A 25,524-nucleotide genomic window follows, 5' to 3' on the forward strand; every position below is an offset into this window, starting at 1 on the left:
GGAAAGGAGAGTGTTCTGCTTGCAGGTTTCCCACAGGCATCTAGGGAGAAGAGGATGCTGGACTAAATGGGCCATTAGACTGATCCAGCAAGCTCTTACGATCATCTTTGTTGCACAGCTTCTGCCATGTGCTGAATACATACCTTTCTACTCTCACATTTGACTGCTAAGGCGCTTTTTGTGAGTTTGTGTGCCCCACCTCTTTTGCTGAATTTATACTGTTGAACTGTTCTACTAGTTTCCATAATTGTACCTGGGTATTATATTGTCGCAGCCTGCCCTGGGAGTTTATGGTGATGGGCTGGGTAAGGAATCTTACAAATAATTAAACAAACATTATATTCCCAAGTAAAGTGCCTTAAAAATCTCATACAAAATGTAACTTTGTTTCTCTTTGAAAGATTTAAAGGGAATTAAGATTAAAGGGTAATCTATGGAGATTAAATCCAACAGATAAAAACCACCACATGCAAAGTCTTCATTTCCTTTAAGTAATTTATAAGGCTTAAATTCTGGTAGGCTGCTTAGATTTGTTTTATTTTCCTGCCAAGTTGCAAAAGAGTTCCACATTTATTGCTGCAATAAGAATCTTCCTTTCCTTCCTTGGATCTTACAAAGGATTAAATTTATGATACTCTATCTTCTCTGCGTCATTGTGAATGCAAGTTTAGCTGTCCGGTTGCAACAGCACTAAGACAGCTTGAGCAGGAAGCCTTCCAGAAGAGCGTTATTTGTGCCACCCCACTGACCGGGGCTTGCTCTCAGTCCTACATTTTACTATGCAAAGCAAAGCAACAAAATGGGACGATGAAGTCCTGGGTGAAATACTGAATGCAAAAGCTTCATTCTTAAATTGAAGAATGTCCCAAGCACATTTGGCATAACATGGGTTTTACAAGGTCATAATGCTTCATTCTAGTTAACAAATTAGCATTAGCTAAAGTTTTTTTAACTGTTTAAGGCCGTTCCATATAAAGCAGTAATCTAACTAAGGTTAAAGAAGCATCCAAGTGTGCAACTGAGGTGACATTATTTTTTTATTAATTGTTCATAGGCAATAAATAAAAACCAGTATTTTTATGAGTTTGGCAGGGGAGTAGGCTGTATGCCCGAGGCCCTTCTAATTCCTGGAATAGCCAGGCTAGCTTCCTGAGGGCCATTAAGGAAACAAAGGGAATGGCTCTGTGCTATATGGCAAATGAATGCCCCCCACCTCCCTCAACTGTCTGGTAGTTAAAAAGACAAAAGCAAGAGTTGACTTATGTGTGTTAAAAGCTAGAAGAGATGCAGCAGGCTGGGAAGACACAGTGTCAGGGCCATACCTTATTTCTGCTTGAAACCAAGACTACAGCGATGGGGGAAGCAACACCCTCTTGGGGTGTTCAATGCTGTGAACCCCTCCATTGTTAGGGATCGACCTGTTGATCACAGTCGACTGCTTCAACATCCCTGCTCTAGAGCATGGATAGCTAACCTGTGGCCTTACATCACACATGACTATCAGCTAGGGCTGATGCAAATTGGAATCCAATACCTGGAGGACCATAGGCTAGCCACTCCAGCTCTTGATTAACACTTATTCCATTCATAGTCCACTAAACAACATGCCACTTGCTTCTGAATGTGTTCCAAATAGGTTATAAATGACAGCAAATGCACATTCCTAGAATGGCAATGCTGGAGAACAGTTCTAGAGGAAACAAAATAAAAAAAAATCCTTCCAGTAGCACCTTAGAGACCAACTAAGTTTGTCATAGGTATGAGCTTTTGTGTGCATGCACACTTCTTCAGATATCAGATATTGGTATCAGATATTGGTATCTTCAGATATTGGTATCTGAAGAAGTGTGCATGCACACGAAAGCTCATACCTATGACAAACTTAGTTGGTCTCTAAGGTGCTACTGGAAGGATTTTTTTATTTTGTTTTGACTGCGTCAGACCAACACGGCTACCTACCTGTAACTAGTTCTAGAGGAGACTGCTTTATATTTTCATACAATCAGTGTCAGATAATTAATTTTCTAAAGATGGCAGAACTTTAATCATTTCCTTACCTAGTGAAAAAGCAGTGGTAAAAAGAGAAATTGGCTTTAACGTCCAAGATCTACTTCTCTTCTGCAACCTACAATGGCACTGCCAAAACACTTCAATTGTGACCTGTGTTAAGCTTGCATGTGGGAAGCCCAGCTAGACACTTTTATAAAGAACATTATGTGGCCTTGAATGAGTCACAATCTCCCACCTTAACCTACATCACAGGGCTATTGCAAAGATATACTTTATGAGATCATAATAATAATAATTTTATTATTAGTACCCCGCCCATCTAGCTGGGTTTCCCCAGCCATTCTGGGCAGCTTCCAACAAAGATTTAAAATACATTAAAAAGATCATCAGAAGATACCATTAGAAAATGTATCCTTTAAGCCAACTGTAAATAAAGCACAGTTAGAAAAGCTTTCTTACATCATGCTGACTTTCCTTTCAAATTACTGAATTGACTCCCCCCCCCCAATATCCTAATCTGAGTTAGCAATATTTAAATTAGGCTTGGAAAAGAAAGAAAATATTCTCAACCTATTATCTAAAGCACTTCAGTACTGTAGTCTACTCTACATCATGCAAAGTGAAACCTAAAACAGAATCACCCACTCACATTACAATTTATAATGTATTATAATAAAATCAGTTACCTTCAAAATGATGGAATATTGCTGGTGAAACCAGCAGAGGGAGCATGAATCAGTGATTCATAAAAATAATACAGCAAGTGCTGTACTGTATTACTAGCTATGGTTGTATACATATTTAACTACAAATTTACCAGTTACAAACTGAACTGCAGCCCAGCAATTGGTTACACATACAAATCTGAGTTGTTTCAATAGACTCTAAGCCTGTGCAACTGAGCACAGGACTGCAGTCTAAAATGCCAATTAGTTCACATTTTGAATACTCTCCATAGAATACACAATTTAAAACACAGCATGCATTATCCAAAATTTTACACTGGCAAACTCCATTTTACTGCCATTTAGACTGAAGCCAGAACATACAAGAGTTCTGATTATCACTTGACCGACTGTTATGAGAACATCTTTGTACTTGTATTATTTCTATAAAACCCTATGCCAAGCCAGCTTTTTTTCCTTTTGGATAAGAAAAACTGATGGACAAAGATTATTTTCTAAACAAAACTGTAGAGCAAGATAATAGACCAAGTTCTCTTATCAATGAGAAATTTTGGACAGGAAGCAGGGGAAAATGCTCTCCTATGCATGCTTTAATGAGACACTATGCACTAGGTTTTCAATTTTATTGCTGTGCTCTACTGCATAAAGACTGTAAGAGTATTGTTTCCATAGAAGGCTCAGATAGGCACCCCAGCTGTAATCCTCAACACTGTTAGACTGCTTAGATCCCATTGACTTCAACTGGGATTTAAATAATTGGCTTGTGGATTTCAGTCCATTACAAGTTATTGGCTATGAACTGTGCCCATTACTCCAGCCTACACAAGACTTTCTGGCAAGCTTACTTTCCCATTACTACTACACATGCTGTTGTAATCCTTCTAGGAATGTTTTTTCCTGCCCCTTGGGATCCCTGCCATGACCCTTGCTTGTACTGTACTGAATATAGTTCAATGGCCAACAATGTAAACCCATTTGCCCATTAAATGAATAAAGCCTTCCTGGTTTCAAATAGCATCTATTAAGACCACTTTTTTGTAATGCTGGATTGCAACAAGGATTTAATAATTCATCACATTTTAAATTTAATAATTTACTTCCCTTGGCAGCATCCATTTAAAAAAGTAGTTTATCTCTCACTCCCTGCACTGCATCCACCATCTGCCATTAAAAGAATTTGTTCCCTAAAGATAGGCTCCTTAGAGTCAGACATGTTTTGTTGATCTGACTACAGAGTTTTCAGAAACAAGCCTGAGCTTGTTTTTGCTAAAATACTTCATCCTAAATGGCTTTGGGAGGTCTGCTTCTCTGAACAGGAATGCCAATTACACTCAGCTGTTAAAATCAAGAGATCTGGCCTGTGAGATTCCACAGCTTCAGTTGTTCTCTTAAAGAGAAACACTTTATTTGATTTAATCACTACATCTGACAGTCAATCATTTGCAAATCTGGAGTCCAGTTCATTTGCAACCTCTCTAACATGGGTTGCCTATAGCTGGCTCCTATGCATCACCAATAAATCAGGTCCTCCCTCAAAGAGGGCACATGTTGCGGTGAGACCTGGCGACCGACCACCTGTGTTGTGGGTGGGTAAGATTGGTCAGCCACAACACCCGATTGGTAGGTCCCTCAATGTTGGGTTCAATCTGGCCAATAAGGCACAGTCCAAACAGATCAAGGGACCTATATATGCCCATGCATGTGACCCAGAGCTTCCTCTTTCGGTGCATGCATTCAGAACTCCCGCCCACCTCTCCCTACTTTTAACATTAACATTTATAGTGATACCTCGGGTTAAGTACTTAATTGGTTCCGGGGTGCCATTCGCACCCCGAAGGGTACTGTACCGTGTTTCCCATATTTTAAGACACCGTCTTATATTTATTTTACTCAAGAAAATAAGCCTATGGCTTATTTTTTGGGGGGGGGGGTGTCTTATTTTATTATTACTGTAAGTACCTCCTTACCGCAGCCAGCGTTGCTGCTGCTGGGTCCCGCTGGCTCAGGGCTTGGAGAGCGCAGCAAACCTCCTCCTCCTGCCACGCTGCTGGATCCCGGAGGCGACCTGCCGGGTCAGTGCCCAGCAGCGCCGTGGAGTGCCGGATCGAGGAGCTGGTCTGCAGAGTCAGCGTCCAGCAGCGCCGCGCTGGATTGAGGCGGCGTTGCTTCATGCGGCGCTGCTGTGTGCTGACCTTGCAGGCCGCTTCCTCAATCCGGTGCTCCACGCGGCACTGATCGGCACCAACCCGGCTGGCCGCCTCCTCGATCCGGCACGGTGCTGCTGGGCGCAGACCCTGAAGGCCGCTACCGCCTCTTCCTCCTGCCGTGGCCAGCGTGCTGGGTCCCGCTGGCTGGCTGGGGCGCTTGGCGGTCTCGCTCCACGCGATGCGGAGGTATATTTCACAAATCCTTAAAAATCCTGCTACGGCTTATTTTATGACGATGTCTTAAAATAGGGGAAACACGGTACTTAACACGAGTGGCGATAGCGCACGTGCGAGAAGCGCTGATAGAGCACTTCTGCGCATGCGTGAAGTGCGCAGAATGCTTCTGTATATGCGCGCGCTACGGAACCCAGAAGTAAACACTTCCAGGTCCGCAGAGTACAGTACTTAACCTGAAAGTACTCAACCTGAAACGTACTTAACCCGAGGTATGACTGTATTGTTTTGCACTGGTTTCTAGCCTACTTTTCCCATATTTGAAGTGGATTGTAGCGTAATAGCATATCACAAAAAGTTGAAGTAGATCAATTAAAAGATACCACATTTTCTATCTTGCCACTCAGTTAAATCAGTTTGATTTGTAGGAGTTGTTCTACTCAGCACTGAAGGACAAATGGATGTTCATACTGGAAGAAAGAGTATTGCAACAAACAAACAAAAAGATATAGCTTTCAGTATCTCTTAACAAGGGTCATTCTGCTAAATTGTTTTCTGAAGTACAGTTTTCCCTTTATCAGCTTCATACGTATATTGGCATCAGTAACCCACATTGTACATTAACTTAAACATTAGCTGAACACTGCAGATATGTAACACATATTGAATTAATTAGTCTCACAGTATTCCTCAAGTTCTCTCTCTAAAAATTTGCCGAACTACTTAGTCAAACATACTTTTCAATGTCAATCAGGTGATGTAACACTAATACTCAAACAGGGTAATTTGCCAGAACATACTCTATCCATGTTAAATGGATGTGTTTTCTTTGAAAAGCATGTCATATGAAAGAATTACAAGAGGGAATCAAAAGACTTATAATAAAAGCAGGGCTACAGAGAAGTAACCTAAAGTCCAGGTGGAAACAACATCTTGGGGCTTGTTCTATTGTGGGTATTGTGTATGAAGGAACAGAACAGGCTCTTGATTGCTGAGTGAACACAATACGTAATCTTATATAATTCTATTATTACTACCATAGCATCAACTAGTGACATTAACTGTAACTGCAGTTCCTTTTTAACTGCCAGATTCCATATATTTTAGGGCTCTCATCCTGTAGACCCACATGCAACCTACTGACAACATATTTAGGTACATGAAATATTGACATAATAAATGTACTACATTTTAATAATGTAAATTACGCTTTAGTAAGGCATACTAATGAAGATAAATTCATTAATAGCTGGTTTGCCTATCTAGTGAATCAGCATTCAGGGAGCTCTAACCATCTCTGCATAGAGGCAGAGATAAAATAAATTTATGTACTTTACCTAACCCACTTTACTGAAATGCAAAAGAAATACCTTGCTTCAGGAAATTATTACAAGTCATTGTAGTAACTATAAATGTGATTTACAATTACTAAAATTAAGAGCAGAAATTATAAAACATCTGCATAATTCAAACAAAACACCCTTTATTACAATTAATGAAGCATCTCTTACTTAAAACAGGTAGCCTACTGAGTTACTTCTTCCTTCCTTTCATTTTAGTGAACCTATTATTATAATTGTTGGTAGAGACTACCTAGCAATCTTACTTTCTGTTAAAAGCATAAAAAAATAATATTTTCTTGTCCTTTGGTAGATCTTATGTGATCCTCTCTCACTGGGATGAGGAACCACTGGCATTCAACTGAAATAATGAATCAATACAGATGGTATTGATAAGCACTTGTAAGTTCTGTTCATTTTAAAGGGAGAAAAAGACTTAAGTACATATTTAATTATCCCTCAAAAACAGGACTTGCATATACTGTACTTTCTTTTGCATCGATTGCGCTCAGCATACTGAACTAAATTTTGAATATTTCACAATTAAGTTACAACTGATAACATGGGTTTTTTTTATAATTTTGACAGGTTTTTAATAGCAATATTGACCTTTAGATTACTTTGTGAACCAATGGATTTGATCTGGACATGCCCTTCTGCAAACAAAAAGGGCTCCTTCCATTTGTGGACTATCACACAGCTGAGGTGACTGCAAAAGAAAGATGCAATTTTCATTAACTCCCCCTTTCTCCAGTGCCACCTCCACTGTAGTGGAGGGTACTCCAACTTTCTTGATGAAATTTTCAGGGGTTTCCTGGGATGATGACAGAGTTTGTGAAAGTTGCCTTTTGCAGCATAGCATCCCACGAGCAGAACCCAATAGGTTTCTGGCATCTTTTAAAGGTCCTCTACCCTACACAGGGGACAGACCTGGCTTCACCTCTTAGGAGAGAAGACACAACATGAATTGTAGTAATGTTATAGCTAGAAAGTTTGATTCATTCATTTTTAAGCATATACGCACACAGTGGAAAGTAACATTCATTTCCTCAGCCTGCTTTGCCACCTCACTGTTAATGTAGTGTGAGGCCTCTCAGACTGTCAGTAATACTAGCACTTAGTACTAATGGTGAGATGTGAACCACAAACTAATTTTATAAGCCTCAAGGCATTATTTAAACTAGGATGTCATTAAATTAATTGTAAAGGTACTGATTCATAAGCTTCAGTTGAGTCAGACAACACCAGTCTTTGTGTTTCACACTGCACGCCTCAGTCATACTCAGTGCCATATATTCAGTGTCAAAGCTTCCATTTGTACATATTATAAAAGTGTTATTTGCTTCAAACGTGATCAAGCCTTCTCTTTTTATTTAGAAGAGGCAGGAAGAAATGGAGCGGTACATAGTGAAGGAAAATTATCAGTTTCTTTTAGCATAAAGCCTTTACTTAGAACCAATTTATGTGTGTTGATCTGAATTCTCTCCACGTGAAAACTGACAAAGTTACCAGAAGGAGTCTCTTGAAGAAATAGACCTTTTCATCTTGCAAAAACCTACCAAGTCACTAACAGTGCTTGAATTTGTACATTAAAAATTACAACACAGTTTTGTAATAAGATTAACTACAGAGTCTTAACCTTTCCCCCAGACATTTATAAAATATATTGTGGCATTAACAGAATAGGTCCAATTCAATAAAAAGCAAGCCTTCTTTTCCCATATTCAGTATGTTATAACATTAAAGAAGTTGTAGATTGTCAAATGCTTTGCTGTAATCTAATCTCCCCAGTTCTAGGTAAACTAGATTGACCGAAAATTATGCTTCAGCTCCTGAGGAGCCTCTACTGTTATGGCTCTATATTAGATCATTACTTCTAATGAAGGCTTACAATCAGCTAGTCCATCAGCATCTCCCTTTGCTTAATGTGAAGTTAGTTTTATAGCCATTTACTTACTACATTTGAAGTAAGTGAAGCAAGACTGAAAGTTGTTTGGGATATTGTCTGCCTACTGAAACTTCCCCAAGAGAGCAAAGAATTGTAACTATTGACTGTACTTTTCCTTGTATTGTTGAGCTTTTTTTACGGGGCGTTGCTGAAAATCGCTCACCCACACACATAGCAAAATCCACCTCTCAACAGTCCCCACGCCGGCACAAGCTGCCAATCGCCCACCAAATTGCCACAATCAGCCAATCAACACCACTCATTGATGCAGCAACCAATAACATGCACAACAGCCGCTAACAGCCATGGCAGAAACCAATCAAACATCCACCCTATGCACTACCCATGTATGAGATGACCCCCATTTTTTGCATGATTTTTAAAGAAAAAAACCTAGTCTTATACATGGAAAAGTAAAATAACTGCCTTCAGTTAACTGTCTTTCTTGGCATTACAAGAAAAACATGACTGGGTCAAGCAGCTAGTCTATTCCATCAAATATTTTTAAAAAGTGGAATTTAAAATAAGGAAGCAAAGAATTTGACATGAGGCAGATTAAAATCTATTTGCTGATGCCAATTCCCCTACCAAATTTTCGATAAAATATTCTACCTTGTTCCTCCCCACTCTATTCCAAGTTTACATTTATTAAAAATGTAGATAAGGAAGGACCGCTATACGTTCAGATTTTTCTGGACATTATCAGGATTTCAAAGGTGGGATTGATGGCTGGGAGAATTTCCAAAAAGTGGTGCTTTGTCTTGGAGCGTAGGCAAGTCAATCAAAAAATTGTGTTGAAGAAGAAGAAGAGTGGTTTTACTTTTTGAAATATGGCAACCCTAAGAAAAAGAAGAGGAGGAGGAGTTTGGATTTGATATCCCGCTTTCTCACTACCCTAAGGAGTCTCAAAGCGGCCAACAATCTCATTTTCCCTTCCTCCCCCACAACAAACACTCTGTGAGGTGAGTGAGGCTAAGAGACTTCAGAGAAGTGTGACTAGCCCAAGGACACCCAGCAGCTACATTTGGAGGAGCGGGGAAGCGAACCTGGTTCACCAGATTACGAGTCCACCACTCTTAACCACTACACTTTTAGCTGACAATTATTTTTATGGGGGGGGGGGAATTCTCAAAGGTTTTGAGGCTTCCATTTATCTCCCGCTTTTGCAAGGTGCTTCAAATCACTTTAGAAGCTCAGTAGCTATGTGATTCAGCTTACCTTATCATTTTGAGGTAGTAAAGAGTGGTACATGTGCTTTTCTCTCAATTACACATTTATCCAGAATTCTGCAGACTCCTCGGCCACTTGCATTTCTTGGTCTGGAAAAGCCCCATGGAAGGCTTCCTTCACGAAGTCTTCCCCTGACTTTTAGTTGAAGCACAGGAAGCCAAGGATGCTGGATACGCAATACACTCAAAGAATTTGTTTTTTAAGTAAAGCACCTCTTAACTTTCAAGGAACTCTTTCTGCACTGATTTCTTTAGAAGAAAAAGTCTTAACTTCTTTCTTTTTCTTTTAAAACTCCCAGGTACACAATAGGCTACCTACCCACCTTCCTATACTTATATGAAACCCCAGCTAAAGGCATCAATGAATGTTTTTAAACTTCTCTTGCCCACTAAGTGAATGTTCTATGGTTAATGTAGATACCAGAGAGGCGTATGTAATGAGATAGGAGCATTTTGGTCCCAGCGGTGGAGATGGCCGCTCAGGTGCCTGGGGTGGTGTGCCCAGGGCGACGTGAGCCGCCCACAGGGATGGGGCAAGTCACCCATAGGGGTGTGGTGCACTGTGGGGCCTTCGGAGTCTGCCTGCCTCCTCCCACTCAGCCGCCCTACAGCTGGGGGGGGGGAGGCAGCGGGTGGACTATTTGGGCAGCACGGAGCCTGCATGCGCCCAAGCCACCACATCTCTCCCAGGAGAGATGTGGTGGCTCGGGCATGCTGCAGGCCCCGCGGTGAGTGCCATCCAGCATTTTGTCACCCCCCCAGTGGTGACACCTGGGGTAGCCCGCACCTACAGCACCCCCTTCCTCCACCCCTATTCAAAGTAATGGCCAAAGCAAAGGTCATGTTGAGTTTTCTTGTGTGAAACTATCCTTAGTATGACAGAAACTGAGAGAAAACTCACTATCAGAATCAAGTTCCAGAGAAGCAGCTATATTAGACAGTAGACCACAAAAAGGGCAAAACAACTGAACTGATTTCCTCAAAAAAATAATTGTATCTGCTGTAACATTGGATGATATGCAAGTATTAAGATCTGTGGTGTCTCAGTCACACAAACAAATCATTACTAGAAGTTGTGTTAATCAAGTAATGAATAGGCATGCATGAACCAGCTGGGGATGGGCTGGTATTGGTGGGGCAGCACTGCACTTGCTCTAATGGATCAGCCCCCTCTGCTAATCAGCAATGTGCAATCAGCTTTTTAGAAGTGTTCAGCTCCATTCTGGCATTTAAGCTGAGCAAGTACTTCGAAGCATGCCGAGAATCTCCTGCCAAGCATAAAGGGAGCCAGAAGACACTCACTTTTGGCAAACCAGCTAGTATTTAGCTAGGGAACCATGAAATGCAGCTATGAGGAGTCTTAAGCAGTAATAATAATTTATCTGACGTCCTACCGTTTCATCTCCTAAATTGCTTTGGAAGAAAAAGTTTGCGCTGATCAACTCTACCCTTCAAGTCTGCAACTTCAAGCAACTTTCTGAACTAACATCCACATTGCAAGCAATTGGACTTCCACACATAAGTTTATTGGGGGCCGTATCAGAATAGAAACAAGGCTGAAGTTTCCAAATTAAAGACCAGTAGACATCACCTGTCAACAAAGATCATTTTAACCGAAGATGCTGCAGACTGAACCCAAACCTTCTACATATGCCATTTATCTGTCAACATCCCTGGCAAGAACAGAATTCTCTTATCACAATTTATGGCAGAAAGGTATAATATCCTTTTTATTTACTGTGTCACAGTAACATGTAAACATAAAACAACACTTTCCTTCTCTCCAGATGTTTGTATAGCCCAATGATGGGAAGTCAGTAGTATTACTCTTTATTTCCTTTATGATATATTTGGATGGAGAATTCTTGTCCATTCCTTTCCATTCAGAAACTGCCTAATACCTCAGTGGGAATTATGAGGGACTATTATAGCTAGAATTATAGCTAGTATAACAGCTCTCTCCCAACTGTTCTGACTCCAGCCTATAAAAGGTCAGTCAAAAAGAAAATTCCCATGTTGTTACAGGCTCCAACAACAGAATCTTTCTTGTCTTAGAATATAGTAAACTGCTTCCTGCTAACTTACAAGGTGAGGAGGAATTAAAGAACCTTTTAATGAGGGTAAAAGAGGAGAGCGCAAAACATGGTCTGAAGCTCAACATCAAAGAAACTAAGATCATGGCCACTGGTCCCATCACCTCCTGGCAAACAGAAGGGGAAGAAATGGAGGCAGCAAGAGATTTTACTTTCTTGGGCTCCATGATCACTGCAGATAGCAACAGCAGTCACGAAATTAAAAGACGCCTGCTTCTTGGGAGAAAAGCGATGACAAACCTAGACAGCATCTTAAAAAGCAGATACATCACCTTGCCGACAAAGGTCAATACAGTGGTGCCTCGCTAGACGAATTTAATTCGTTCCACAGGTCTTTTCTTATAACGAAAAATTCGTCTAACAAATCCCATAGGAATGCATTGAAATTTTGTTGAATTTTTTTTTGCCCATAGGAACGCATTAATTGAATTTTAATGCATTCCTATGGGAAACTGCGATTCGCTAGATGAATTTTTCATAAAACGAATTCGTCTTGCGAGGCAACCTCCGCTCGAAAAATCCTTTCGTTAAGCGGAAATTTCGTTAAGCAGGGCATTCGTTAAGCGAGGCACCACTGTATAGTGAAAGCTATGGTTTTCCCAGTAGTGATGTATGGAAGTGAAAGCTGGACCATAAAGAAGGCTGATCGCCAAAGAATGGATGCTTTTGAATTATGGTGCTGGAAGAGACACTTGAGAGTCCCATGGACTTCAAGAAGATCAAACCTATCCATTCTGAAGGAAATCAGCCCTGAGTGCTCACTGGAAGGACAGATTGTGAAGCTGAGGCTCCAGTAATTTGGCCACCTCATGAGAAGAGAAGACTCCCTGGAAAAGACCCTGATGTTGGGAAAGATTGAGGGCACAAGGAGACAGAGGACGTCAGAGGACGAGATGGTTGGACAGTGTTCTCGAAGCTACCAACAAGAGTCTGACCAAACTGCGGGAGGCAGTGGAAGACAGGAGTACCTGGTGTGCTCTGGTCCATAGGGTCACGACACGACTAAACAACAACAACAAACTTACAAGGCATGATGGCAGTACTGCTTTTGAGAGAAAGACCCTGGGACCTAGTTGCAGAGGGATGGGGGCAAGGAGTGGAGCACTAGTATAATCCCATTGCCCATCACACTTGAGATTACTCATCTCTGCTAGAGCAGTCAGTGCACAGAGTGAGGGTGAATGTTATAAAAGTGTACGTACTGAAGTACTTCCTCCTCCTTCTTCTTTTAAAATGAGACTATGAAAACATGCTCATTTTATTGCTTGCCTATCTCTCCCCCACCACTACACACAAACACTCATGAAGTCCTTTGGACAGGCAAATCGCTACTCCTGAAAAATCTTGCAGGACCTTATTTTTCTAGAGACTATAAAATCCTCTGCCTCAAAAAGCACTATACATTTCTTTGTAAGATATGTCAATAAGTTTGTACCTGTTTTTAGTATTTCCTGTTTTTATCTTATTTATTTATTACATTTATACACTCCCTTAATTTTCCAAGGATCTCAAGATGGTGCACATGGTTCTCCTCCCTATTTCATCCTCACAACAACCCTGTGAGGTAGGTTAGGCTAAGATTGTGACTGGCTCAAGGTCACCCAGCAAGCTTTATGGCTGAGGTCCTAGTCCAACACTCTAACCATTACACCACCCTGTCTCTTTTAAATGAACTGGGAACAATGTACACATGCCTCATAAGAACCTGTGATCTAACTAGGGACCACATTTTTAATGAATAGAACCAATGCTGTTGTTTCCACCAACAGATTTTCCATTTTGATGCAGCAGAGCAAGATGCTTACTGCTGGGACCACCTCCCATTTGACTGGTCTCTTCCCAGAACTGTCTGCCATTATGTAATTTCATTATGAAACACTATGGAAGAGTTGGTACAAAAATCTGCCCATTCCTTCTCTTAAAGCATCTTTTAAATGGCCAATTTTCTAAAATGCCTTAAATGCTTTGGTAAAAAGACAGAGTAAAAATGTTGTAAAATAAATATATAAATACATTCTTACCTACCCACATGTACCTCTGCATGCTGTAATATATTTATGTATGTCTCTTGTGCATGCATTTTTTCAAGGGGGGAGTAAGTGAAAGTAAAGGAAAGTTGTGGCATGAAAAATGTACACATACCCCAGTTCAGATATTAATATCAGGAATTATTCCATGGGGGGCGGGGGGGGGCGGAATATGAAGACAGTAGAAGCGCGACTCAGGGTAAAGCCAATACACAGAAGAATAATGAAAGCAACTTGGGAAGCAACTGTAAAAGCAGCCAATAAAATTGCTGGTTGCTCCCATCCTTATACCCTGTATCTGGGATAACCAGCTTTTTAAAGGGACCATGGACCACATGTCTCCAGTGTTGAAGACCACATTCCAGTAGTGAATAGGGCTGGACCCAAAAGTAGTCGGGTCAGGCACACACACACACACCCAAATATATTCCCCATATATTTAATTCTGTAACAACTCCATTGTAGTTCCACTGTCCATTTTCACCACACAATTTTTCAAAAGTTCTCCAGCACCTTTTCTGTCTGAAAGGTCATTAAAAGCCTGCAAGTTAACATTAACAAACAGGTGACGTGCAAGTCCTGAATCACAGTTATTGAAAGCATCGAACTTCAAAATGCAATTGCATCCTAAAAATGCATGTACTGTATGCATCTGAAAAGCATATAGACATTGTAGCATATTTGCAAGAAACACGTCTACTTCTTTTCTAGCATTCCCTTTGCTTTGATCTTCTTCCAGGTGAAGGAGGAACAATTATACAGTTTGCACAACATCAAAATCATTTCCCATTTAGCTCCTGCCCACTGAGAAGAGGGGAAGGAGGGGATCCAGAGAGCCAGCTGAATGCAGTGAGGAGTTCCCATTCCTGCCCTAGAGGGAATATGCAGAAAGCATCAGAGGGTGCTTTATGGTGGGGCACTCTCACTTTAGGTGAGCTTCTAACAGCTGACACTGAAAGTTGGAAGCTCCTAGAAGTTTATGATTGCTCAACAAGGCATATGATGGCTTGTTGAGACCCAGAAGAGAACAGGTTTTTCCTCCCCAAAACTTAGCAATCTTACCATGATGCCTTCACACTGTATCAGGCATCCTTATCCCCCCCCCAAGTTTCTACGTGTTGGACAGGACTGCAGAAGCCTGGCAATCTGGACTTTCCCATTGAGCTCTTCAGACTATACCTCAGAACGATTATAACTATTCCATAAATATCCCAGATTAATTCTGATCCCAACATCAAATCCACTTAAGAGACTTAAAAAGACCGAGTCATCAAGGCCATTGCTCAGAGGCTGCTCCCTTAGCGAGTCAAGAGAAATACCTTATGAAATCGTAGTAAATGATTTCTAGCATGTCACTTGGCAAGACGGAACCTGGGGTGTGGAGGGGGGTCTCGAGCCCGGTCTTTTTATACAAGGAACTCTCACCAGCTAGATTAGAAGGATTTCATTTAAATTTAGTTTTGAAAACAGTCCTCCTCTTGTTATGAAAGCAAGAGATTTGCTTCCCTGCCAGCAGGGATATGCCCTTTCAACTGTTGAAGGAGCTGCTCTGACACACCCATTGGCATATTCCTTTATTAATTTATTGTTATTAATAATAATTATTATTTGTATGTTTCAAACCATTTTATCATTTCTGGTCCATTCTTTTTAAAGCTACTGGTAACACAATTTCTTTCAAGTTATATTTTCTAAAATAAATAACACTGCCCTGCATAATTAAAGAAAGCATATCACCCTACCTAATGGGGTGGGGATAATTATCATGGGGGGAATTGGAGAAGAGCATTGACAAGATTCAAAATATGAACAAGAAGTCTCTTAAACATATTTCTACACTGAACAAACAGCCTGCCAAACAGAGCTGAGCTGTGGAGACCGAATAACACATGGTAGAATGAGCAGAGTGTTGTTTTAGATAATCCACTATAGCCTAACTCCCTGGTTGAAATCAGCTCTGCACATAAGCAATTGACACTATTCCTTTGAGTTCATTCTTTTAAAATTGTATCTGTATACAATATCAAGCACAAAGATTATGACCTTTGCAAGGAATGTATAATTTTAGCAATATAGCCATGCAACCAAGTAGTTTAACCAAAAGCTTTTGTATGCTGCAGGAATGTAAATAACTACTTGATGATCTGTCCTTGATAAATGCGTATTGCTGTCTCTACAGGACATTTGGAACATCACACTCCATGTATATAAACCTTAGTACAAGAAAGCCATCACTTTCCTTTGCAAGGTACTAACTGCATACCAAAGCTCATACCAATGATAAACTTAGTTGGTCTCTAAGATGCTGCTGGCAGGATTTTTTAAATTTTGTTTCGACTAAGTCAGACCAAAACGGCTACCTACCTGTAACTGCATACCAAAGAGCCCTCTTAGGCAATTATTAGTTTACATCAATTTATCGTGTAATTAATTCTACCCAAGTTAAAGACAATTGTGGCATTGACCATACATTCTAAAGGATAACATACAGTGATTAGTTCTAAATGATGTGTACGTGTGTCACACAACAGGTGCCATATCAGAAGGCACCTTCTGCCCTCTTTTTAAGATGCCGTATAACATTGGTCACCACCAGTACTATAAACACTAGCACGAATAGTTAATTAGATATATGATCTAAAATTAATTGTGAAGACACCATTTATCAGTCACAAGGTTTTAATTCAATTTACCTCAGGAATGGGGAACCTGTGTCCCTCCAGATATTCTTGGACCCCGCCCCCCGAAAAACTTCCATCAGCTGCAGCAACCAGTCAGTAGCCAATGGCAAGCGTTGATGAAAGCTGGAAGCCAACCATGTGGTCCCAGGTCCTCATTCTGGGGTAAATCAATGAACCAATGCAGACCCAGAAAGCAGAAATATTCTTCTCCAAATCTACTTTCTTCCTTAAAGGTAAAGGTACCCCTGACCATTAGGTCCAGTCGCGAGCGACTCGGGGGTTGCACGCTCATCTCGCTCTATAGGCCGAGGGAGCCGGCGTTTGTCCGCAGACAGCTTCCAGGTCATGTGGCCAGCATGACAAAGCCGCTTCTGGTGAACCAGAGCAACGCATGGAAACGCCATTTACCTTCCTGCCAGAGTGGTACCTATTTATCTACTTGCACTCTGACGTGCTTTTGAACTGCTAGGTGGGCAGGAACTTACGGTACTTCCTTACTATACTGCAACTAACCAAGCAGCTAGCTATAAAAGTTTGATGTGTAAGTTTTTAAAAAGAGCTTCCAAAAGTTTATAATGAAACGTATAAGCCAAGCCTGATACAAAGAGCCAGATAACAAATGCCTTAAACATTTTAATCTGTGAAGGTAGGTGAGAAATGGGCTTTTCCATTCCTACTTAAATTCTATTTTAAGCAGGTAAAGAGAGTCAGGCATGTGTAGTTCTTTAACTACTACTGAATTGGCCTTACTTTAAGCAGTAATGCATTTAAGCAGGTCCCCATGCACAGTGAGCAGTACATGATTAATTAAAGATTAAAGCACTCTGTAAATAGACTCGGGATTGAGAGCAAACAGGTTTCCAAAGATCAACAAGTTTAGATTTGAACTAGTCACAGTTTGGAAGGGGGTGGCCACCTGCCAATGTTTACTGACCGTCATTCTGTCAGTTTCAGGATCAGCAGCTCCTCCTCACTCCACCTTCCGAGTCACCAACCAAACGCCACTAAGCACACTGCCTCGTTCTGGACTAGAGGCACAACCCCTTCCCCTGAACTAGGAAGCACCGGCTGGATTCTGCACATCCCTTTCCCAAACATCTCTCCCTCTTGGAAGCCCCCTAAATCCAGGAACATATGACCAGCGCTAGAGCAGTCCACCCCCCCCCCCCCGCAGGCAAGCTCCGCAAGGCTCGAGGCTCTAACTCCAGAGTAATCCCGTCGGCCTTGGTGGGCAACAAATCTGAAATTAGTCGGAGACTGCCGATTTAGGCCAGTCTTGCTGCTGAAGCGAAATAAGACTGTGGATGCCAGAGAACCGCGCGCTTCTTTACCGCCTCCTAGTTCTGCTCGCATCTATCAGAAGTCAAAACAAGGACGAACCAAGTAAAAGCAGATACCAAAGCACAAAAGGAACCGGGGGTGGGGGTGTTGATTCCGCAGACGTCGTAGCCACACAACCTGTCTCACTCCTTGCGTTTGTCCTACGACCCTCGGGGCAGAGAGAGACCGGAGGCCAAGTACCCTCCAGTAGCGCCGTGGGTAACCAAACCGCCTTGGGTACCTACTTCGGACCTCCAACCACTCACCCACTGCAAACGTTCACTGGCTACACCCGCACCACAGTTGCTCCAAGATGCGTTTGTGTGTTTGGCAAAGCCAACAGACGGTTCGTACACTCTGCCACCACCCCGCGTCCCCAAGGCGTCCCTTGAAAGCCCCCCCCCCCCGCTTCCTTACTTCTCATCCTTGGCGTTCTCCTGGAGGTCCCCCAGCAGCGGCGGTAAGGCGGGCAGGGCCGCGTGCTGCTGTTGCAGGAGCAGGAGCCTGCATGTGGCCAGGTGCCGCTGGTGCTCGTCCTGCAGGCGGGCGTTCTCGTGATACAGCTTGGCCACTTGCTGCTCGAGCTCGTCTATCCGGAGCTTCTGCTTCTCCAGCAGCTCCTGCTGCGTCTCGATGATCTTGTTGAGCTCCTTGAGGTACTCCGCCGCCTTGCTCGGGTTCTCCGCCGGGGTCTCCATGGCCCCGGCCAGCCCAGCTGCCCACCGCGCACCTCGGCGGGCCCCGGGGGCTGGCCAAAGCGCCGAGAGGGCCGGCGGCGGCGGCGGCGCCCGGACGCTCAGCTCGGCAGCGCGAACGCTCCAAGCCAAGCCAAGCCACCAGTCCGGCTACACCTTTTCCCGCCCAGTCGCAAGTCTGCTTCTCGGCTAGGGAGCGCCGACGCAGCTGCTCGTACTTCGAGCCGCCATTGCCCACGGGCCCTCCTACGGCTCCCGGCCGGCTCGCTGCTGTTGCTGCGCCTACACCCAGAGGGTCCGGCTATTGCGCGGCTGTGGCGCGCGGGCTTCCGCTTCTCCACTTAAGGCAACCGCCGCCGGCTCGTTTCCTGCTCCTCCTCGCCAACAAAACCCCAAGAAAAGTCTCCGCGGACAGCCCCGTGGATCGCTCGAGGCTAGTTTCCTTCACCTCCGCCTCTTCCCTCGTTAACTCCTCCTGGTCGGTCGGTCTCTTTCTCCCTTCTTACTTGCCACCCCCCCCCCTCCCGGTCTTCCGCTCATGCAGGCGCTTTCTCCGCTTCTCCCGCCGCTGCTGCTCTTAAGCAGCAACAGCAGCTTCCCTACGCGCGCCGGTGCGCGGGGTCCAGCGCGGAGTTTGCAAAGTGCCGCCGCTCCCTGACTGGGCGTCGCGCGGCTTCGCGGACTCTGGGGAGGAGGAGCTGGTCTTGCTGCCTCCTGCTGACTAACTGATTGAGCCGCCACCGCCGCTGTTCGCTGCTGCCGCCGCCGCGGCTTCCTCCCCCGGCCGCCGGGCAGGCGAGTCAGTCAGAGCGCTTCTCTCTCTCCCTCCCTCTTTCCCCTTCTCTCTCTCTCTCTCACACACACACAAACACATACACGCCCCGGAACGGCTGAGAAGCAGGTTCCAGAGGGGCGAGGAGGAGGAGGAGGAGGGACAGCTGGTGATAGCTGCAGGACGGGCTGCGACAGCGGGGGCCTGAGCGCCTTGGGGGGGGGGTGGAGATATCCCCCGGGATAGCGGCGCCCTCCGGGGGGGGAGCGAGCGAGTCAGCGACGGGTCGCCTCAGAGCTGCTCCTGTTTTGGGGGGAACGCGCTAGGAGCCCCGTGGAGCGGCGCCTTGGCGGGCGGGCAGGTGGGCTGGAGAGAGGGCAGCGCCCCGCTTCTCCCCCACCTCGCGCCCCGCTCCGAACTGGGCGGCATCTCCGCGAAACTGACGGGGGCAGCCCAGCGAGGCAGAAGCCCCTCAGGTAAGCGGGGTGGCGGGAGGTTATTGCGCGCGCACGCGTGTGCAGAAAGCGAGGTGTGTTTGGTTGGGATACGAGGGGCGAGTTCTTTCCCTTCCTTAAAAAGATGTTTCAGTCCCCGTCTTGCTCGGAGCCCCCACCGAGCTGGCCGACGACAAATCCCAGCAGCGACGGGAGTTTGGTTTTTGTGCTCTCCCGCCCGCCAGATCAACCACGTCTGCAGGCAGCTTGCCGACCACCATGCTCCCCCCTCCCCTCCTCTCTCTCTTGCCTCCTCTTTAGTGGCGCTGAACTTGCCCTGCTGCTGCTCCTGGATTTCATAAGAGAATATTGAATTTCTGAGGAAAGGGAGGGAGGGGGGCGATGGCATGAGGGAGAAGCCGATTGCTAATGCCTCTGCGGGCGGGCGCGCGTTCTTCTCCCTCTCCACCCGCCCGGCTCCCCTCCTTCCCCCTGGGAGGAGAGAGAGAGAAACGGGGATGTTATGGAGAGCGATGGGCTGACAGAAGGCTGCTGCTGCCAAGAGCCGAGGCTGTTTTGAAAACATCGCCACCCGGCGCTCCAGGCGGCGGCTCTCTAGCCATATGCCTGGAGTGACGCTTCCTCTGGTTGGCAACTGCTGGCTAGCAAAGCGGCAACCTGCCTCGCCTCGGCCTGCTCCGAGTGGGAATACTCCACGCACAAGCACAAACACGCGCACCCTCGTTGTGGGAACGCTGCATCCCCAGTCGAGGCTGCATCAGGTTGGAGGGAGGCGCTCGTGGGAAATCTTTTGGCAGCGGCCCAGCGCAATGACTGAAGAGGTTATCGAAAACAAGCTGGCTTGGAGAGATGAAAAAAAGAGTGAGGACGTATGTTAGCCAAAGGGAGCTGACAGGAAGTGCGACCCCTTGATTTCTCTGTTCCTTTCCTCTTCCTAATCACCTTCCTCCCCACCCTTCTCTTCTTCATAATCACTTCTCCTAAGTTTCTTAATTTTCACTGATACTCAAATGCCGCAGTACCTAGCTTTTTTCTGCTTCGCTAATTTCACTGCCCCCTCTTCTGCAAAGTCAGCTCCTCTGGAACCTGGGCTGCAATTCTTGCTAACACTTGACAGAATAGGCAGCTTGACTGAAGAGAGTGATTCAGCACCGGAGGTGACCCGAGGGCAGCTGATAGCAGAGCGGAGGAGGTAAGGACTTCCTCCCCCCCCCCATCTCCACAACAATCGCACACCTCCAGAACACTCCTTCCACGGCAGGCCCATTGACTTTCATGTGGTTGCTCAAGCAAATGGGCTGTAAAAAAGCTGCCTTCAAAATTATCTTTAGAAAAATATATAATCTGTGAATGTCTCATGAAAGTATATCTAGCATTTCAAATTGCCTGGGGATAGCACTTCACTGTTGTATAAAAGGAAACTAAGCTAAAAAAACAACAACAAATGAACTTCAGTATTGAGCTATAGAATTTTTCTGTAATCATACTTTTAACTTCCAAAGGTTATCAACATGTTTTAACATGAACATGGGTTTCTTAACCAAAGCATGCTGTAAACAGAACTATGATATCTGCTGTATCCGTCCTCCTAGGGGATATATGCAGCCTCCAAGGCAAAAGGATAAATATGCTGCCTAAAATTATTCACTGGGAGGTTTTATTGAAATCAGGTGTGCATAATTGGGTTTGACTTATCTGAAATAATTACAGTACTGACATTGTATTCTAGCTGGGCAAGTATCCTTCCAACACTTCCAGTGTGAATCTGGGCATGAGTTCACTGGGGCTTACTCCTGTTGACAAGTTTTCAATAGAATAAGGCTTCATATTCTGAACATGCCTCATAACTGCATCAAAATCTTTCACTTTTTCTGATCTGAGGCCCTCCTTTAACCAAACATGTTAAGATCCTCTCTTTTTTTAAAAAAACAAACAAACATATAATTGTGTGGTGGTAGTGCTGCTGTTTCAACCCACCTTAAATCAGAATCTCACCAGGTATTGGGTCCCAACCTACAAGATGAAGACTGCATCAGATGAGTGAAATTTTATCCTGAGTTTCTGGTTGCAGAGTGAGGAAAGGAAATTGTCAAAACTGAGGTCAGAAGTAAATGAAATCCTGGAATATCTGTGTTAACAACAACTGTTTTTTGTGAATAACCCCACTGATGATAATGTTTATATTTTCCTACAATTTGTGTCCTGACCTTTCTGGAAAACACATCCTGCATCAAAAAAGCTTGTACCAATCCATTTAGGTGTTAAAGTACCACAAGACTTCTTGTTCTAGTCCCCCCCCCCCTATCACCGCTGGGATATTTTACATATTCTTTTTGCAGATTTAATGCAGTGAGTTTTATATGGTTGTATCCAGCAAAGTCATTCCATTAGCTTTTCCTGTGTGATGAGACTTTGTGTCTCTGCATGTCCTTGGGGTCACCCAAATCTGCTCTGGAGTGTTGGCGTAACTCTCAGAGTAGATGTGGGGGCATGCAGGGAGAAGAAGGCACATTGTGAAGACAGACATAAGAGGCGGCTGCTGGATCAGGCTAGTAGCACATCTAGTCCAGCATCATGTTCTCATAGGAACCAGCCAGATGCCCATGAAAGCCCAATAGCAGAACCTGAGTGCAATAGCACTCTCCTTACTGGTACTTGTCATCCCAGTATCTATCATAAAGATGCATGCTGCCTTTGACAATAGAGAATATAGCCATTGTAGCTAGTGTACAGAAGTCCTTGCACTAATGGGATGACTTTGTTGGATTACTACCCTTAGATTATATGCTCCTACAATTTTGTGCTTAGGTTACTCTAATGTGAAATAGTCATTGATGATGCTATATAAATTAGAATTTTTTTAAAAAAAAATGACAGTATTTTAATAGATCAGTTGGAATAAAAGGACTTAAATTCACTGATTTCAATGGGTGTACTATGGTAAATATTGGATGCCACCCTATTGTTCTTTGGAATGCTTCCCCAATAGGGGTTCAGCAGGCACAGTTCCTTTCTTTAGAGGGGAAAAATAACCAAGTTATTTTTGCAGCTGTTCTGCCTACTTTGGTCATGTGATGTCATGTGATGCTTACCAGCATGAGGAGAATATTTGAGTTAAGACTATTGGGATTTTTTAGATTTCCTTCATGACTTGAATTGTTTGTTTGTTTTTATTATAAACTGGCTTGGGAGGTCTTGTGGTTAAAAGGTTTCCTATAAAGATAGGAAATAAACATTGATGGGGCAAGCTCTTTTAAAGTTGCTGCCTTTCTCTCTCTCTCTCTCTTTGGTAAGTATTCTGTGCCTTTAACTATCTTGCTTAATCACAAGAAACATTTTCTTTTCCCAGGAACGGAGTCCTTTTTTGCAGATTCAAACCAAACCTCTACTTTTCAAAGTCATGTTATTTGTTTTCTTTTAGGAGCATCCAACACAGACCATAATAAACATCTCTCTTAGATGTTTTCCATCTGTCTGTTAAGAACTTCCCCCACTTTCTATGCTCTGGGGATATCAGGAATAGCATCTACAGAGCAGAGTTCATTAACAGGTTAATTAGGTTAACTTGTCAGTCAAGGATAGCTATGGTACTTTCCCTTGGCTGGAGAGAATCACCTCAAAACGCCTCTCTTAAGAAACAGGAAAAAATAAAGCATTGAATAAACTGGCTTAAAGGTTCTCTAAGAACAGCCTCTGGTTTGCTGGATGCTGCTGGGTTCCTGCCTGCAGTGTTTAGAGAGAAATCACAATTCTTCCCAGGAGCTTTAAACAGCCTATTCACTTCATTGCACCAGATGAATTAAGAAAGCTTGCCAACAAGGAGGGAGAAAGAGCATATTTATAGCATCAGTATCGCATTCAAGTTCTGTTCGCACAAAAGCCAACTGCAAGTTGCCTGTGAATGAAGATGCAGGGAATTGACTGGCCAGTTAGACAAACAGGAAATTTCAAATCAAACCTGATTAAATAAGAAATCTTAAAATGTTGTTTTTGATTACTTGCAGTAAGGCAGACTTATGGCTGTAGCCTTGTCAATTCCCTGACAATGAGCAGAAGAGATTCATTCTTACATAAGGCAGTTCTCAGAAATCTAGGTCTTTCAGATCACTTAGAATATGTTGTATCTTCCCCTCCACCACCAGGGATAACTTTGGGCAAAATTATTTTAGTAATCTTTAGAATTCTCATCCTTAACACTACTTTAGTAGCATGGGTGTAGCGAGGATTTATTTTAGGGGGAGGGCAGGCATTATGTTGGGGGGGGGTCAGAACCGAGTTATCTGCAACACAATGGTCAGTTAAGTATTTTTATTTAAATAAAAAAAATTCCTTCAGTAGCACCTTAAAGACCAACTAAGTTTTTATTTTGGTATGAACTTTCGTGTGCATGCACACTTCGTCAGATTTTTTATTTATTTACTTGATTTGGGTGGGGCAGCTGCACCCCCTGCACCCCCTGGCTGTGTCCATGTATTAGTAGTAGTTGTTTAGTCCTTTAGTTGTTTCTGACTTTGTGACCCCATGTACCAGAGCACGCTAGGCACACCTGTCTTCCACTGCCTCCTGAAGTTTGGTCAGACTCATGTTGGTAGCTACCAGAACACTGTCCAGCCATCTCATCCTCTGTCATTCCTTTCTCCTTGTGCCCTCAATCTTTCCCAACATCAGGGTCTTTTCCAGGGACTCTTCTCTTCTCATGAGGTGGCCAAAGTATTGGAGACTCAGCTTCAGGATCTGTCCTTCCAGTGAGTGTATTAGTAGTTTTCTCAAAGATTTGTTAAGGCCTGATGCCTTGGGAAGCTGTTGGCCATGCCCCATTTGTCCTGAGTGTTTTATATTCAAAAGTATACTTCATGTCCTTCATGATTTGGTTTATATTCTACCGTGTTCCTTTCTTTCTTCCATAAGCTAAACATCTCTAGATGCTTTGTTATTTCTTTGTGGGAAAGCCACTTTAACTCACTACCTAGTCCACTGACAGCACACTGCTGGTTGAAACCCAGCTCCCATTAGCTCCAGCCAGCATGCTAAGTGGTCGGGGATTATGGTAGCTGTAGTTCCATAATCATCTGGAGAGCCAGAGGCTGCCCACCTCTAAATTAGAGAGAGCACAGCTCAGATAAAGAAAGTCAGGTAATCCAAAGTGGGTAAAGGTCTCAAGCTAGGTCTCAGAAAAGGAGTCTCAACATTTGGTATAACAAGCTCCCTTCTTTGGAAGGACAAATTTTAATTGTGAAATGAGTCTGGCCTACTTGGGTCCATTCTGCGAGTTAACAGGATGGTCAAGAGTAACTGTGGGTTTGGTTTTTTTAATCCAACTGTGGCAGAACCAGATGGGGCCAAGGACAATGTGGTGAAAGTCTAGTCAGGGTTGTTTTTTTCACTGTCACCAGTAGGTCCCTATCTCTGCTGAGATGCCATCTTCAATACAGTTGTGCTGCAATCATATATGCTCTTAATTGGGAGTAAGTCTTTCTGAATTTAAGGGAATTTACTTCTGAGTAGATATGCATATTATTGAAACCTGCCCAGTGGAACGCCCTCCCATCAGAAGTCAAAGAAATAAGCAACTATTTGACTTGTAGAAAATTTCTGAAGACAGCCCTGCATAGGAAAGTTTTTAATGTTTGATGTTTTATTGTGTTTTTAATTTTTTGTTAGGAGCCGCTCAAGAGTGGCTGGGGCAACCCAGTCAGTTGGGCAGCATATAAATAATAAAATGATGATGTTTGTGTTTACATGACAGAAGATATGTTGCACTATTATAATTTCCTTTGTTGTATAACATAAGTTAATGTTCATATGTCAACAGTCTAACACACTTATTAATTTTGGTAGATTCACCCCTTGTTTCTCTTTTCTATTTGTTTGGTGTGGAGTTGTCCTA

At 43.5% G+C, this 25,524-nt stretch overlaps 1 protein-coding gene and 1 long non-coding RNA gene across 9 annotated transcripts in view; one reads left to right on the forward strand and one right to left on the reverse strand.

Annotated features, from left to right (window-relative positions):
* IQSEC1 (IQ motif and Sec7 domain ArfGEF 1) overlaps positions 1-19,247 on the reverse strand; it is a 321,439-nt gene extending 302,192 nt beyond the window's left edge. For 7 of the 8 annotated variants that reach the window (XM_035106282.3, XM_035106281.3, XM_035106290.3 and 4 more), the window contains exon 1: positions 18,133-19,199. In XM_035106282.3, the coding sequence (XP_034962173.2) occupies positions 18,133-18,413 (281 nt within the window). In that variant the 5' untranslated portion in view covers positions 18,414-19,199. Of the gene's footprint in view, positions 1-18,132 lie in introns of all 8 variants that reach the window. The other variant, XM_060271459.2, reaches the window with a different exon arrangement.
* Positions 19,248-19,296: 49 nt separating this feature from the next.
* The window catches only part of LOC118080685 (uncharacterized), a 54,081-nt gene continuing 47,853 nt past the window's right edge, over positions 19,297-25,524 (forward strand). Inside the window, exon 1 of the long non-coding RNA XR_015948455.1 lies at positions 19,297-19,658. This is a non-coding gene — a long non-coding RNA (uncharacterized LOC118080685). The remainder of the gene's footprint in view (positions 19,659-25,524) is intronic.

Source organism: Zootoca vivipara, chromosome 2, assembly GCF_965207765.1.
Source record: "Zootoca vivipara chromosome 2, rZooViv2.hap1.1, whole genome shotgun sequence".
NCBI classification, from domain to species: domain Eukaryota; kingdom Metazoa; phylum Chordata; class Lepidosauria; order Squamata; family Lacertidae; genus Zootoca; species Zootoca vivipara.